The sequence below is a fragment of the Spea bombifrons genome, chromosome 6 (assembly GCF_027358695.1).
Source record: "Spea bombifrons isolate aSpeBom1 chromosome 6, aSpeBom1.2.pri, whole genome shotgun sequence".
In the NCBI taxonomy this organism is placed as follows: domain Eukaryota; kingdom Metazoa; phylum Chordata; class Amphibia; order Anura; family Pelobatidae; genus Spea; species Spea bombifrons.
The window spans coordinates 28421748-28438172 of NC_071092.1; the positions used below are offsets into that span (position 1 = coordinate 28421748).

The following is a 16425-nucleotide window of genomic DNA, read 5'->3' on the forward strand; positions in this document are numbered from 1 at the left end:
CAACACATGCCTGCTGTGTCCCTTAGCCTCTGTGTAATTAAACCCAATTTGGGTTAGAAACGTACAACCAAAATCTTAGGGCTCTAAAAACAAAATATTAGGTTGTACCAAATTCAGTGCACTCGTTCTTAGCACACATTGTGTAGCTAGATGTCTACTGATGAATAAATCTCTCTTTAAGCAATGACCATCTTGGCATGTGTGCATATGGCCTACAATAACATATTACACATTTTTAATTCAAGACAAGATCCTAACTTTAGATGCTAAGCTCCGTTGAGGTGGACTGTGATGGGAGATTGAAGGTTGTGGAATAAATGGAAAGACAAAATGAATGATGGTGACAAATTACCCTATTTACTCTAGACCTACAGTCTTCTCATAGGAGCCCTGACAGGGAGCGTCAAGAAAATATCTAAAGTTTATCAAGAGGAAACCCACAGAAATTGATTGGTGAGGACAAAGACCTGATAGAAACATTCAAATATGTGAAGCGATTAAATCAAGTTCAAGAGGGAAGCATCTTTAATGGTTCAATTTAATATTAGAAGGTGGAAGGTTGGTGGGTTATGTGAGAGCAATTCTTCTTTACAGAAAAGGTAACATGTACATGCAATCCAGTGGAAGTACAACAGGTAAACATAGTAAAGGAATCAACAAAGCTTGGGATGTGCAGAAACCTATTCTAAATAATTAATAAGCAAAAAGGTCAGACTAAATGGTTATGTTTTACTGTCACTAACCACCTATAGGGAGTTATAACCTGACTAGGTATAGATAGGGGCTATAGGAAGAGGTCAGATGACCATTAGGTAAAGGCTATATAGGAAAATACAAAGGATGTCTAGGAAGTGGTTATTTAGTGTAACAGGAAGAATTGTTATATGGAGTGATATTTATAGATCCAACAAGAAGTTCTTTAGGATTGTAGGATAGCCAGATGACTTATACCTGATAGGTGATAATAAGTTATGAAAATAAGCTATATGTATATATATATATATATATATACAGAGAAAGAGAGAGAGAGAGAGTGCAGTTATAACGAGCAATAAGAGGGTTTGTAATAATCACTCATACTAATCCATAGGGGTTACGATGAAGTGTTATACATAGCAGCAGGTGCAACATGTGCAATTATATGGAGCAATAGGAGATGTTATCAGGGGCAGTTACGTAGAATAATTAACAGACACATATTTTGGTGAATTTTTTTTACCCTGTGAATGAATCTCAGCAAGTTTATTTCCTGTCTTTCTGAGTATGTAGACGCTGCCAAAACTCAAAGAAACCTGTTAGATAAAAGTCTTACTTAAATTAGAGAGACATCATTAGCAAAGCAGGGAGGCAGTAGAAAATGTCAGTCCCTGTGTTTCTCGATTTCATAGTTCGATGCAAGGGGGTAGCAGAGGCATTATTAAACATTAATCTACAACCACCAGACAAGCCGGAGACTTGCTTCTCCCACACAAGCAGTGCTACCACCACTGCAAGGGATTCTGGGTAGGCATGCGCATAATAGGTTAACAATGGTCACTTTTTACAGTGGACATTTGCTCCAAGGGGTCCATGTATAAAGTGGATATAGAGGCAAAAAGGTCATTGTTAACCGATTTTGCACGTGCGGATATCGAAAAGAATATCTGCTATGCAAAATAATATATATGCCAATGGAAAAACAATAAGACGCATTCAAAATGTACAGGTTGTTGTCTTTAAATTATAGAAGCGCATCTCAATGTTGCCTACGAGTACAGTATTTATAGCTCCATTTCAAAATCTAAATCTGGTCTTAAATTGTCATGAATATATGATTTCAAACATTTAATATGACATTTATTTTGGAGAAATTGATTTTTGGTGGTTGAAAGCTATGATTGTCCTGCTTATGGTGTTTAATGGGTTAACATTAATTCTAACGCAAAGTGCAAAGACAGATCAGATCCGTGAGTGAGGGAGAGACATGGGGCTCAAGTTTACTGCGATGGCTACAATGTTGGTTACACCGGTACTAATGTGTGATAACGCAACGTGCATTTGCTGTCCTATTCCGAAATCTAGAAGTTAACGTGCGTTAAATTAATACATTTCTGGTTGTCATGCAAGACCTATTCAGAGCAGGTCTAGACACATGGTATATGCAATCCCAGCCATGTTCGTGTGTTATAAATCCATTAAAATCCCACCTGCGTGCACTGCAACACTACAACAAAATGACAACACGGGTAAGTTAACCCCTGCCGTGACAGATAAAACGCACTCCATAACTCTCAAAGCAGCACAATGCTCTCACACACCTAAGAACCACCACCTACTACAAAAAAATATGAATATGTGTTATGTGTGCCAGCAAAATAAAATAATGAAATGTGTAAGTGTGTGGATGTAGTTTGTGCACTATTGTGTTTTTACATAATTGAGCTTACACAAGAGTAAATTCGTATACAAACATAATGTAGATAGCCTTGTAGACTAAGTCCCAATGTGTAGCAAACGGAAATCATATTCTGTTGGTTGCCATGGTGATTGCTCCACATTCATAATACTATGAGGCGTATCTATAAAATGACAAATGGTCATTACAGTAACCAATGCAAGTTAATGATCCAATCAACAAAGTGGTTGTTTATATATATATATATATATATATATATATATATATATATATATATGTATATAGATATATATATATACATATAAGTCTATATATTCTGCATTATTGAACCATAATTGCTCTTTGTAAATATGGCTTCTTGTGTTCAAATGTAGTATTTTGTTGCAATTTACACTAAACATTATATTTTGTTTCATATTTACTGTTTTGTGTATGATTCCTATATACACTATTAGATCATTTTCTTTTCATTAAAATACATGTAAATATTAACAAGACTTCATCATTTAAAATACGGAGGCACATTTTATACACTTTGTCATTTTACATTCCTAGATTCCATAATCAGTTATGTAATCAATAACGGATGAAGCCAACACGATAGCAGCATCTGTTTGCGTAAACCGCTTCTGTGAAAAATAGAGCAGAAAACAGAATAGGCCCATCGAGGAAGATAAACCAAAGTTATTGCCACATACGAATCACAAATGGCACAAACTAGGAATGCATCTTTGTTTTTATGTATAAAGTGCTAATATATTGTGCGGACGCGTACAATAGGAAGAGAAAAAATACAAAGATTTACAAGATGTGAAGTGACAGTAAAGGGGTATCTGTCACGGCATTTAGCATACGTTCATTTAAATCTACCTTTTTTAGCTAAAAATGAGGAACTATTTTCAAAGTTGTGATCTGTGGCAAAATGTGGCATAATTACCATATCAATTTCCTGTTCCAATATTATATTCCCTTCCCATCACCCTAGGAAAACCTGCTGGAACTGAGGGTGACTTAAGAAAAGAGAAATAAATGAATGAGATATATAGGGCTGAACTTGGTTGCGCATAAGTAAGATCATTTCACAAACATCATACACATTTATAAAGTGTACTGATTTATAAAGTGTTGGGTTTTGTATGAGTCAGTTCCCCTAAAGTGCTGAACAAATGTGTAACATAACTGAGAATTGATATACACTATATGACCAAAAGTACGTGGACACCTTACCATCACACCTAGATGAGCTTGTTGGATGTTCCATTTCAAAACCATGGGCATTAATATGGAGTTGGCCCCTTTTAAGGCTATAACATCCTCCATTCTTCTGGAAAGGGTTTCTAAAACATTTTGGAGCGTGCCTGTAGGAATTTGTGCCCATTCGCCAAAAGAGCATTTGTGAGATCAGGCTTTTACGAGTAGGCCTGGCTCACAATTGGCATTCCAGTTTGTCCCAAAGGTGTTAAGTGGGGTTAAGGTCAGGGCTTTGTGCATGACACTCAAACTAGTCAAATAATGTTTTTATGGACCATAGACAGGATTACAGTAATGATGGAACATGAAAGGGCCTTTCCCAAACTGGTGCCACAAAGTTGGAAGCATACAATTGTCTAAAACAGTCCCACCTCCAACAATCTTTACAGTAGGCACTGTGCATTCTGGTAGGTAACTTTCTCCTGGCATCTGCCAAACCCAGATTCGCCCACCAGACTTCCATATAGTAAAGCGTGATTTTTCACTCCACAGAACACTTTCCACTGCCCCAGACCCCAATGGTGATGTACTTTACAGCAAACCTGCCAACGCTTGCAATTGGGCATAGTGATTTCAGCTTGTGTGCAGCTGCTTGGCCATGGAAACCCATTTCATAAAGCTCTTGACGCACAGTTCTTTTGCTGGTGTTGTGTCAAGAGGCAGTTTAGGAACTGAGTGATGCTACAGAGGACGGGCAATTTGTATGTGCTACGCACTTCTGGACTCAGTAGCCCCACTGTATGAGTGTGCGTGGTCTACCGCTTCGTGGCTGAGCTGTTTTTACTCCTTGATGCTTCCACTTCACAATAAAACACCTACAGTGGACCATGGCAGATCTAGCAGAACAGAAATTTCCCAAACTGACTTTGGCAAAGGTGGCATTCTATGGTGCCAAGTTTAAAGGAACTGAGCTCTTCAGTACGACCCATTCTACTGCCAATGTTTGTCTATGTAGATGGCTTCCTATGTGCTTGATTTCTATACCTCTTAGTAATAGGTGTGGCCAAAACACTTAAACTCAATGATTAGGAGAGGTGTCCACATACTTTCGGTCATATAGTGTATAAGTGGACCTGTGTAATTAGCAAGAACAATAGAACTATGTCAGTATCTACAGGTAGATTGTCCACATGCCTAGCGCTGAAAATGATATAGACCAAAATTAAACTAATAAATCTAATAGCCAAGGGACACTTTATTTATAACAGAACAAGTATAAGAGTGACTGCACATTAATAGCTTCAATCGTGGTTTAGAGGCTCTTATAAAGTTATATGCTAAATAATGTACACGAGTATAATTATATAAAGTATTACTGTTTATTACATCAATATAATGTGTTTTACAGGAATCCTGCAGATAAAATCACCCAATTAATAGTACAGAGAAGTAACTACCGATTTTAAGAAAATACTGAACAAATGGCTGCATAAGGTAAAAAAAAATTTAAATACACAATAATTAACTAAAAGCATTTAGTGTGTGATATTTTTGTGCTAAAGTACCATACATTCACCCCTTAGTATGTCTGGAATGTTATATTATTTGTGCAAAATAATGCAGAATATGCATGTAATGATTTAGATATTTTCACTATGAGTCAGGTAAATAATAATAATAATAAAATTTTAATCATTTGTGACAGACTTTTTCAGGGATCTAAACGAAACCTTGTTAGTGACACACTCTGTGGCATGGATAATTACAATGAAATTAGCTTAGTTGACAGACAGCATATGATAAATAATAGGTTTCTGGCTCAGTTTCTGGATTTTGTATAGTATGTAGCCAGTTATCCAGTTTGTGAAGATGCCTGTTAGACATGGAACTCATAATTAATTCATAACCCTCAGCACATATCTAACAAGAATAATTGCGTGTCCACAAAAAATATTAGTGCATGCCATTTCGAGTAGCTTCACTAAGAACAGTGGGGACATCAATGTGTTAATAACAGATTTGCCTACATATCATTATAATGACTAGGGGCTTCTTGAACTGTCATTACAGACCATTATTTTAAGGGGTTTTATTGGATCTAATAGACAATAGTAAAATCATGCACTTTGGGCATCTCTTGCCAAAAAGGTGTTAATTGTCTTTATGAAAGGTACCAGGTCACCAATGTAATGGGTTTATTCAGGACTAGAGCTGGAAGGATCTCCTTGAATTGCAGAACGTGCTACTTTTAGCTCAGGAAGACTCTCAAGGGAAAAAAACATGTTCCCACGGCTGATTTTGCAACAATACATAGTAAACGTCAAAAGGAATCATGATACAAACGTTACATTGACCACAAGTGACATTGTGACTTTTGCTACCTGACATTGGTTTTGGCCTACTTTTGATCTCATTATTGCTTCCCACTAGCGTGGATTTGATTTTCAATATTTTGTCCAGCTCTAATGAGCTCTGTGTTGGCTTCTGTTCCTTGCTTTCCATATCCTAGCCATGTGTGACATCACCAATATCTCACGGATGCAGGGGTCAGGAATAGTACTCAAGGCGGTGATGTTCTTCAACATTCCAGCAGATATGTCTTGAAAAGGAACCACATCATCAACCAGGCTTAACAGAAAAAAAAGATTTAGACTTATTTGTATGTGCGTGTATCTTTCTTACTGACATCTGTGAGGAAGGATGGAAAAACAGTGTGCCGCAACTCGAGTAGAGCAAAGTGAGGCCAAAGCTCAGAGGTACATTCTCTAAACTGGTGTTTCTGTTCCAGTTGTGGTAGTGACAAAGGGGGCAGTGTCTGTCTAGAAATCTGTTTATATGAGAAATACCCAACGTTGGATCTGTACAGCTCAACGGAGTGTGTTGCAAAGCATAGATCTGGCAGTTATTTTTTTTAAATAGATACCATATGTTTGGCTGTGTAATATAAATCATATTGTTATTAAGCATCATATTGTATACCCAGTTGTTCTATATCATTAAATGTATACCTATAACTGATTCTACTTTTATGTCAGTATTGCCTTGTATTGTTTTATATTGATTTCTTTCTTATAACGAGTTGTATTTTAGAAAATTGCTTGATAAACCTGTTTACCTGTTCATCAAACGTCATATTTACACATATAAATTACACTGTTGATTTATATAGACCCACCCTATAGCTCTATTGTATAACTCTATACAACAGCATTTTCAAGTAGCTAGTAGGTGGCCCTCTGACTGTGGGTCTATTACTTGCATGGCTCTTAGCCAGCCATAGATGTCTCTTAAAATTTCAGAAGATTGTTAAGCATTATGGGAGGTGTAGTTTAACAACAGCTGGAGTGCTATCCGTATGCTATAAGGGCTCCATATGATTAACATTTTAATATTTCCTCCTATTATAGCTTATTACATATTTTTGATGAATCCATATTACCATTCCCTCAAGATTGTAAGCTTGAGAGCTGGGCTCGCTCCACCTAATATGCCGGTTTGTCTTAGTCTGTCAATGCTAGTCTTGTCATATCCCTTGAATATATGTATTGTAAGAAGCTATGCATAAATTATTGGCACTATATAAATAAAAGATAATATTATCTAATATTACCTCTGTGTCGTCCCTACAACTGTTATAATCTTGCAATAAAACCTAGTATTGCTCCATGATACGTTTTTATATAGTCATCTTATCACTTTATACTATGATATACTCTTCGAATAACTATGTTGCTCTATTCCACCATTTACAATGAATGATCCATAAAATAATCCCCATAACTCTTACTAATTATATGTATAAACTTTCTGTACTCGCTTGATTTCTTATATTACTCTTATATTTTACATAAAACATGTCCAATGACTCCATCTAACACCCTCTATAACGGCTTCTATTGTTTTATCACAGGTGTCCAGCTCCTTTTCTCAAGAGGCTGAAAAACAATAGGTTGTGTCAATGATTTGTGACAGGTTCCTTGGTAATGCGGATCTGTTAACTCCGCAAGGATTATGGCCCCCGAGGAGCAAGATGGCTGCCCTGATACTATATAACCTCCTTCTACAATTCTTACTGTTGTTCCCAACTTTTACCACGAATCATAATAATTATTTTTTAAACGAGTCCAGAGCTCTGACAGACAAAATTAAAAATGTACAAAAACAACAATTAATACAATTAAAAAAAAAACCAAAAAGGGATTTCAAAGGCTGGAACAAAATGAATCCTACATCACCATAATTGAGGGGGAACAGAGCAACATAATATACAAACAGTAATGGCCAAGAACATTTGCTTTCCATTTGATGTTTATTACAATTAACATTGAATTCATTACTTTAAAATATTAACTAGAAGTACAGCATCATCGTTAGCAGGACTAAACACAACTGCTTTACAGTACTATCTTTTAAAATCCGTATGATTAATGAAAAAATAGCAGAAAGATTGGAGTCAGCTGTCACGTATAAAAAAAGGAATTAAATTGCTTCCTTTTTGATGAGTCTTTAACATTTTTCTGACCATATGGACACTGGGAAAAAAAAGAGAAGAGAAATATTTTAATGCATTTAATATTGTATATTATTTTTCAGAATTACATTACAGCATGAAAACGCTAAGCCTGTCCTATAGCTTAAAAAGAAATGTTAATGACATCCGATAAATCATTTAATTTTGTTTGTGACCTAAAGAGTGAACGGGTGGGGGATGTGGACAGAAAAAGAGAAATTGAATGGTTTTAATTAATTTATGAGACGCATTCTTGAGGTTGTGGCTGCTTTAAATACCCCTAAAATGTATTGTTTCTTCAACAGTTTTAAATTATTTGAAGAGTTCAATGTCAGTGCAGAAATTTAGTACGACAATGTTGTTCCTGCAGATGTGTTTTGTTGATTCTGACAAATTGCAATGTTCTTCATGTTTGTAAAAGTTTACCTACAGAGGAAAAAATAAGTAGAACGATTATATGGAAATTTCTAATTAACTTAGGAGGCAGGAAAATTGAGAGCTGACAGACAATTTTTAATGATCTTGGCCCAAGTTGTGGAAAGGAAAGTAGTCGAAGCTGAAGTTAGCTCTAAAACCTTTTCCCTTTCAGCATATCAGTCCATGTGAGTGTCTGTTCGGGCATGTGGACATCTAGTGCCAAGTGAGTCCAACATGGCTAGCTCATGCCTGAACTCTGGCTATAATCATGCTATGTGCACCTCTGAACCTCTAAAACAAGCCTGGGCTTCACAAAATAATCCCATGGAGGAGTAGATGAAATCAGTGTAGCATCCACTGATGGGGCTATATTACAGGAGTCCCCAACTACCATAAGAACCTGGACAACCTGCCTGATATCAAAACACTATATGCAGAGTAGGGCTGATTTCCAGGTGGAGACAACCTCCCACCATACTCTTCGGATACACAAAGGGTATGACAATATATTCAGGCAGTATATTCAAGGTGGAGGGAATGGATCATTGACTGTTGCTATTGAGTGGATTATATTAATTTTAATAATATAGACAAGTGATCCTCTTCTCATTATCAGTATATATTTAAAGTGATGCCAGATATTAAATGTGCGATGCTTCGTTTCTCAATTGTCTCGCATCCGAGACATTTTCTGAAGGGGTTGTAAGTCTTTAAAAAAGTTCTCCATATCATGGATTATTGTTGCACAGTGGTATTCTGCACCATTTATATAATGATGTGCTAGACATTGATGCAAGAGCATCAAAACCCTGATTTTATTTAAGAATATTGACATTTGGTAAAGTCTGAAAAAAAGGCTGCTGTAACGAAAGTAAAAAAAAAAAAAAAAAAAATTAAATAAAAGAAGAAATATTCCAGATTCTTAAATTGACAATGAACCAGTAATAACCAAATACTGCTTAAATTTAAGGCATGAATAAAGTGGTAAAAAATAATGGCTTATTACCAAAAGTAAAGGTGGCCAGTTAATAGCAAAATATAGATCGTGCTTATTTCTGAGGGATTTAACTTACTTTTATTCAAAAAATAATGTAATACAATACCCGCATTGCTAATATGAAGAAGCTGCAATCGATTACACATTTGATTAAGCAAAAATCTATTAATGCCCCCTTAATATAGAGAATGTACAAAATAAAATGTATGGATCAAAACAAATTGGATTATTGTACATTGATACTACTTTATCTGGCTTGTTAAAAAACGGAGAAGTAGGAGATGAGCCAATTCAAACTCCTCTTTGTTATTTTGGTCCTCACATTTATCTGTACAGATCGCAGCGAGGACTACTGGTATTCACAATCTGATTCTTTTAGCTGGGCCCAATCTTGTCAGTCTTTTTTATCGGTTACTTGCCGCTGATGAAGCCGACGTGTAGGTCGGTGAAATGTGCGTGGGGGGTAGAATTTCTTTTGCAAGCATTAGTCCCAGTGTCTTACTTGAGGCTACTCTGCAGGTGGACCCTCAATCAGTATGGGACTTTGATCCATAGTGTTTTGCCTGCGATAGGTACACTTTGCCCCTACCCTACTGTGCAGCTCCGCTGTTTTAGGATTACTGGCGGTTTATTTATTTATCTGATTGGGTTGCCATCTGACTTTTTGCTATTAGTGAGTGAAGAAGTCTCAAACACTCCTTTAGTTAGTTATATAACTTAAACCAGTGTGGTCTTAACCATTTTCTTGTTGGCATCTTTTTGTCATAGCGACTATAGTGGAGATATATTTTGTGCAGTTTCTTAGGTAACTAATGTATTAAAAGTTAAATTTGAATCTAATTGATTTATGATAGTGACTCCAATTAATGCTATCCTTAATTTTATGTATAGGTCCTAAAAATGTTAGCGTTAGCTCCTAATGTAATATTTCATATAGAATTCTATATATGTGTGTTTTTCCTGGCTTCTACATTATTCAAATATTTATAATGCCTCTATTGAAATTAATGTTTTCATTGTGAATATATAATATTAAAATGACCAAATCTGAACATTTTGTTTAATAGAGGACCTGTCAACAATGAAAAAAAACAAACTAACATCAGTATGTTATTTCATTCAATAAAACATTTCTTAAAATGCATTCATCAGTTAAGTAATATATTTCAGCCTACCTGTCAGAGAAACTAATTATACAAAAGGCATTTTGGACATTACAAATATTAAATGAGAAACACAATGTGTATCAGATCAAAAGCATTCCAGTAAACCGATCAAAGCACAAAAGACAAGCAATGAATGTGCAAATATGATCTGGTCAATACTGTAAAAAATGTGTTTTTATTGCAAATCATTAAGGTTAGAAGTGATATTGTAAATTAATCTTTAGGACAAAAAATATAACATGATATGAAGAAATATACTTAGTGATGTCCGAGGCAATAAAACGGCCCATGCACGATTGACTCTGGACCCCAATTTGTTACCTGCATCCTATCTCTGTCCTTTATTTGCATGCCTTGTCTGGGGTGCCAGTCGTGCCCAAGGTGAGGGAACAGGGTTTAGTCTGGCATGGAATTCTTCTTTCTTATTTTTGGAGGCCCTCTCTGCATTAATGCCTGAAGGTAAAGGGCTAAGACTGTGCAGCCCGTCATAAAGCAATCAATGTCCAGCCTCTTTAAATTAGAGAGCAGGAAAAATGTTGCAGAGGATGAAGAGCCTTTGTAAATGGGGCCAAGCTCTAGGGTGTGTTGGTCAAAATAGGCAAACTCCAGTGCTCCTTTTATATATATTTGCTCTCTAAAATAAGCAAGAACCTGGAAGAACCCTCACCATGTTAGCGCCATAGGCAGTTGCCTTGGTGGCACATATTGTACTTCTGGTCCTGGTCACTGAAGATACTTACATGTCTACATGCACAACCACAGCATTTTCCTCTTTTCAAATGAGCTACTTTAGTGAATACAGAGTATCCCGTTTCTGGGTCAGTGTAGGTCTCTTGGCCAGCCTTTTAAAAAAAAAAATAGATATTATTACCGTTACAGAAATTCAGAAGAATCATATTCGTTTTTTAAATTACATTTATAAACACATTTCTGATATTCAGATGCACATTATGGTGGCTTTTGGGCTGTAGAACATTGCTAAGTTCCGACTACAAAACTGGCTTATCTGGCCCTATATAAGAGATTGGCGAATTGGTGAGGTGACAAGACATCTTCTACTGCATTCAGGCCCATCCAGGCTTTTCCTGTAGGCGCACGCTACCTGTGAACTCTTAATTCACTATTTTGGAAATAGATGCTGCAAAATTATTATGTGTAAAGACAAATACAGGATGCCCTATTTGTGCATCTCACAGAATGTACAGAACCCAAACATTTGCAAAGTCTGGAGTCAGACAAGACGCTCTCAAATTTAGTTAAACATAATTATCCTAAACAGATGTGCCTGCTGGATGTGATGAATTGTCCTGTGCATCCGACTGTTTGAAAATGTTGTTCCCCTCATCCAATTTTTATTGATTTGAATGTTTAGATTTTCATTTGCATTTTTTTTTGCCTACCAGGTCATTTATATTTTGACAATATGAACAATCATATACTTTCTGCAAAACCAACCATTTACGCTGTATGACCAAAACCACGTGAACACTAATGTCAGGATGTCTGATGGATGAATCTGGGTTTGGCGGATGCCAGGAGAACGCTACCTACCGGAATGCATAGTGCCTACCGTAAAGTTTGGTGGAGGAGAGATAATGGTCTGGGGCTGTTTGTCAGGGTTTGGGCCCCTTTGTTCCAGTGAATAGTAATGTTCATGCGACAGCATACAAAGACATTTTAGACAACTGTATGCTTTCACACTCGGAATAAAAACAAAACGGAACAGGCGTTTTCATCAATGGAAGACAACAGCGCAGCCATCCTCTTGTGTAAAAAGGTAACTTTCATTGCGATGATTAAAACCAGCACAGTGTAGATGTTACGAGTCAGATCAACAGCCTGGTCCGTAACATCTACACTGTGCTGCTTTTAATCATTGCAATAAAAGTTACATTTTACACAAGAAGACGTCTGCCTTGTTGTCTTCCATTGATGAAAAAGCCTGTTCCGGTTTCCTGTTTCGAGTGTGAGAGACTTATCCGGTGGCCAGAACACTGTTTTACCAGTGTCAGTATTATCTCTTTTGTTCTTTTGAATTGTATGCTTTCAACGTTGTGGAGCTTGTTTGGGGACATTTCTGTTTGACCATGACACAAAGCAAGATCCATGAAGACATGGTGTGATGAGTTTGATGACCTCACAAATGGCTGAATGGGTACAATTTCCCACAGGCACACTCCAAAATCTTGGGGAAAACTTTCCTAGAAGAGTGAGGGCCGTTAAAGCCGCAAAAGTGGGGGGAACTCCATATTAGTGCCCGTAATTTTGAAATGGGATGCCCAACAAGCTCACATAGGTGTGATGGTCAGGTGTCCAGAAATGTGGTGACAGGCAGGTTGTTGGGGGTGGGGCAGAGGTGGCGCAGGCAGGTTGCTAAAGGAGCAAAGTTAGCATAAGCAGGCTGCTAAAGGGGCAGGGGTGGCATTGACAGGCTGCTAAAGGGGCAGAGGCCTATGACATCAATGTCTGACTAAGCGTATAGTGATAGGGGTTATGCTGCACTACTGTCAATGTCTGGCTCAGTATACAGTGATAGGAGTTATGCTGTAACATATCTGTTCAGTAAATGTTATTTATTTAAACTTATTTAATTTATTTATAAGTTAATAATTTATTTTTTCAGATTCCTAGTTTGTTCCAGTTGACAAATTTGTGAAATAAATATTCTTGCAAACATTCATTTTTTGTGTGTGGGGAGGTGCCACATACAGGTTCCGCCCTGGGTGCCAAATATGCTAGGTATGCCCCTGGTCTGCCCAGCTCTCTAAAAACCCAAATCCCTCCTTCCTACACCACTTTCACAGCCAGGCATTTATCTCCCTAACGTACAGCTGCCTCCCTGGTGTAGAGCATGGTGCAAGTAATATTCCTGAAAATATTGCCCTGGAGGTCCACATGCCATTTTAAAGATAACCACATATGCTACTAGATAATACTATACAGAAGAATGGAAAAATTGATGTTTTTTTCTGGTCAATGTCATCATTTCAGTGTTGATAGCTGAACATACATCACTGGAATTTAAAATACAATCATTTCATTACATTCCCAACTATTACTGTCCATGGAAAATTATCCATTCCACATGCCACATTAATAAGGGTGTATATGATCAACAAGAAATCCCAGGGGTCCCTGTGCTATAGAACTGACACTCACTGGATACTGAATATTATTGCTAGAGACATGAAACATGGAATTTGTGAACAAAAAAATTGAATTACTGTTCATTTATTATCATTCAGAGCGAGCTTAGATGATAGAATGTATACAGTCCTTAATGGTAGGTGTCCTATAACACACGCTAATAACATAGAAATTAAGGGTGTCTGGCATGAGAACATCAATACAATTTGTCGATATATTTTTCATTCTCAAAGAGAAAAAAAAAGTTTACGGAAAAGAAAAAAATGCTTTGCATCTGCATTACTCTGAAAAAGACCCTAAAGAAATAGCCTTAAGGTAACCATGAAGGAAATCACAAATCATTTGCACAGGTTTAATTATATAAACACATTTAGCCAGTAGAAAAATGTTGGGTTACATATCAGAACCAGTCTGTATGTAATTCTGTAAGCTTATAATCACTATTCGGAAAGTCCATTCTTTTTGTATTGGAAGATTTATATTCTCTGCAACCCCAGATCAACCTACATTGAAAGGGATAAGAGTCAAACTAACAACTGGAGATAAAGACGGAAGGAAGTGCAGTCACACCTCTGCATGTCACTAGGTGTCAATAGTTCCATATATCACACACTCAAAAGACATTTCCTGGAACTGAACTAGTTCCACCTGTACAGAAGGAGAAACATTATCACATGCTTGAGAATAAGAATCCACCGGTCTACAGATAACTATCGAGAAAGGTTAGAGTGACCAAAACAGCTCGATTACCTACGAAACATTATTCATATTATTCATATTATTAGTAGTATTAGTAGTATCATGTTTTTAAGTCACATAATAAATGTTACTAATAAATTGCAATATTTTTTTTCTAGATCAGAGTAAATCTTATGTTGTGGTATTAGTTTCAAGCAAGATAAAAGAAACAAAAGAGAAAGAAGACAGAACAAAAGTGAGGAAAGATGTCAGCAAGAGAGATGGGAAAACAATTAGATCAGGCAAAAGTAGAAAAAAGGGAAGAAAGAAGAGCGAAAGGCAATAATCGGGCCTTGAATGTACATACGGTGTATATAGATATAAATAAATATACTATGTGTATATATATATATATATATATTAATCAGTATATACATCAGTATATAAATCTAAATATATATATATATATATAAATATATATTCACACTGTATTTAAATATACAGTGTGTGTGTATATATATATATATATATATACACACACACACAAATACAGTATATATACAGGTATATATATATAAATATATATAATTATAATATTTCTATTCTCTTCTTGTTGTAAATGAAGTGTTTAGTTATAGGAAGAGCTATCAGGAGCCTCACAGAAACTTTTGCCTCGCCTGAAAATTTTGCTAAGGCATCTCTATCCCATATTAATGAAAATAATAATAAAATCTAACTTTAGTCTAGATAAGGTTGGGCCGGGACTTCACCAAGGCTTTTTATTACTTTTTTTGGACTAAATAATAACCATTAATGTAATCAATTAAGGCATTTGTTTTATTTACACATTTTAATGTATAAACACGTTCCCCGTTGTTTATATAAACATTACATATGTTTTTAGGGCTGTAGAATACACACTATTCTGAGCTCCAAGAAAAGAGGGGGTATCAGTGAGGAAACGTGGACATTTTAGGCCCAATGAGGGACTGATCCTCTCAAATAGGGGCACATAGTATGTATGTTGACAGGTCCTGAGGGGGAGCAGTAACTGCACTTTGCCGTAAATCGCCGACTTCGCTTAAATTCGGACACTTCGTTGTATTTCCGTTTTGTTTTTTTGTGCGTCTTATGATACTTCATTGATTTAAAACACCGGGCGGTTGTTACCTCGCAAGCCGCCTCATGCGCTGCAACGATCCGTAGAGCTTCAGATTCCAGCCCGGGGATCGGGCCTGCACGCTTCTCCCCACCAGGTTCCTGGTAACTCTGATCCTCCCGGCTTTCGGCAGGACTGTGCCGGACATCGGCTCCGGTGACCAGGGGAGACTCTCCCCCCTTTGTTCCCCCTGTCATGGCTCGGAGGCCTCCTGTTACTATGCTGAGGGAGGCCGGATAGAGCAGGACAGAGCCCGGACTGAACGGGCAGAACAGGCCCAGACTCCGGGGAAGAGAGAGCATTCGGCAGCCGGGTGTGTGGCTGTCTCTGCCCCGCCTTGACTCGTTCAGTATATGGAGGCCAGAATATCCTAATTCCCTATCGACTGTCAATCAATAACCGATACATTAACATCACACAATGTATCATTTATCGCTCTACTCATCAGTGGAGTTATAAGGGGTGCGCTTTCTAAATGGTTTATATAATTATAATAACTATCGTAATTCGTAATAAAAGGAGAAAACTATAGCAATACCTGTTTATTTTATTGGATTTATACCAGAGGACTTACATGGCTGTCTTCAATGACGTGTTATACATGCATATATATATATGTATATTTTTATATATCAGCAGGTACATAGATCATTAACATCCCCTGTTGTAGGTGGGCATCGTGTCGGGACCCCCCATAGTATGTAAAACATACATTTTTATTGTGAATGTTATATATATTATATATATCTGGCGTACCTAGGCCAG

The 16425-nt window shown here is 36.9% G+C and overlaps 1 protein-coding gene across 2 annotated transcripts; it reads right to left on the reverse strand.

Moving 5' to 3' along the window:
- Positions 1 to 7876: 7876 nt before the first annotated feature.
- On the reverse strand, positions 7877 to 16037 carry C6H1orf53 (chromosome 6 C1orf53 homolog). 2 transcript variants are annotated; one of them, XM_053469749.1, is made up of 3 exons: positions 15672 to 16037; positions 11417 to 11518; positions 7877 to 8118 (listed from the first exon to the last, which is right to left on the reverse strand). In XM_053469749.1, exons 1-3 carry the CDS (start codon positions 15960 to 15962, stop codon positions 8047 to 8049), a joined length of 465 nt encoding a protein of 154 aa, XP_053325724.1. In that variant the 5' UTR covers positions 15963 to 16037; the 3' UTR covers positions 7877 to 8046. The 2 variants fall into 2 exon arrangements, with proteins under 2 accessions (XP_053325724.1, XP_053325725.1); XM_053469750.1 differs by lacking the exons at positions 7877 to 8118; positions 11417 to 11518 and adding an exon at positions 13892 to 14471.
- Between the last annotated feature and the right edge of the window lie 388 nt (positions 16038 to 16425).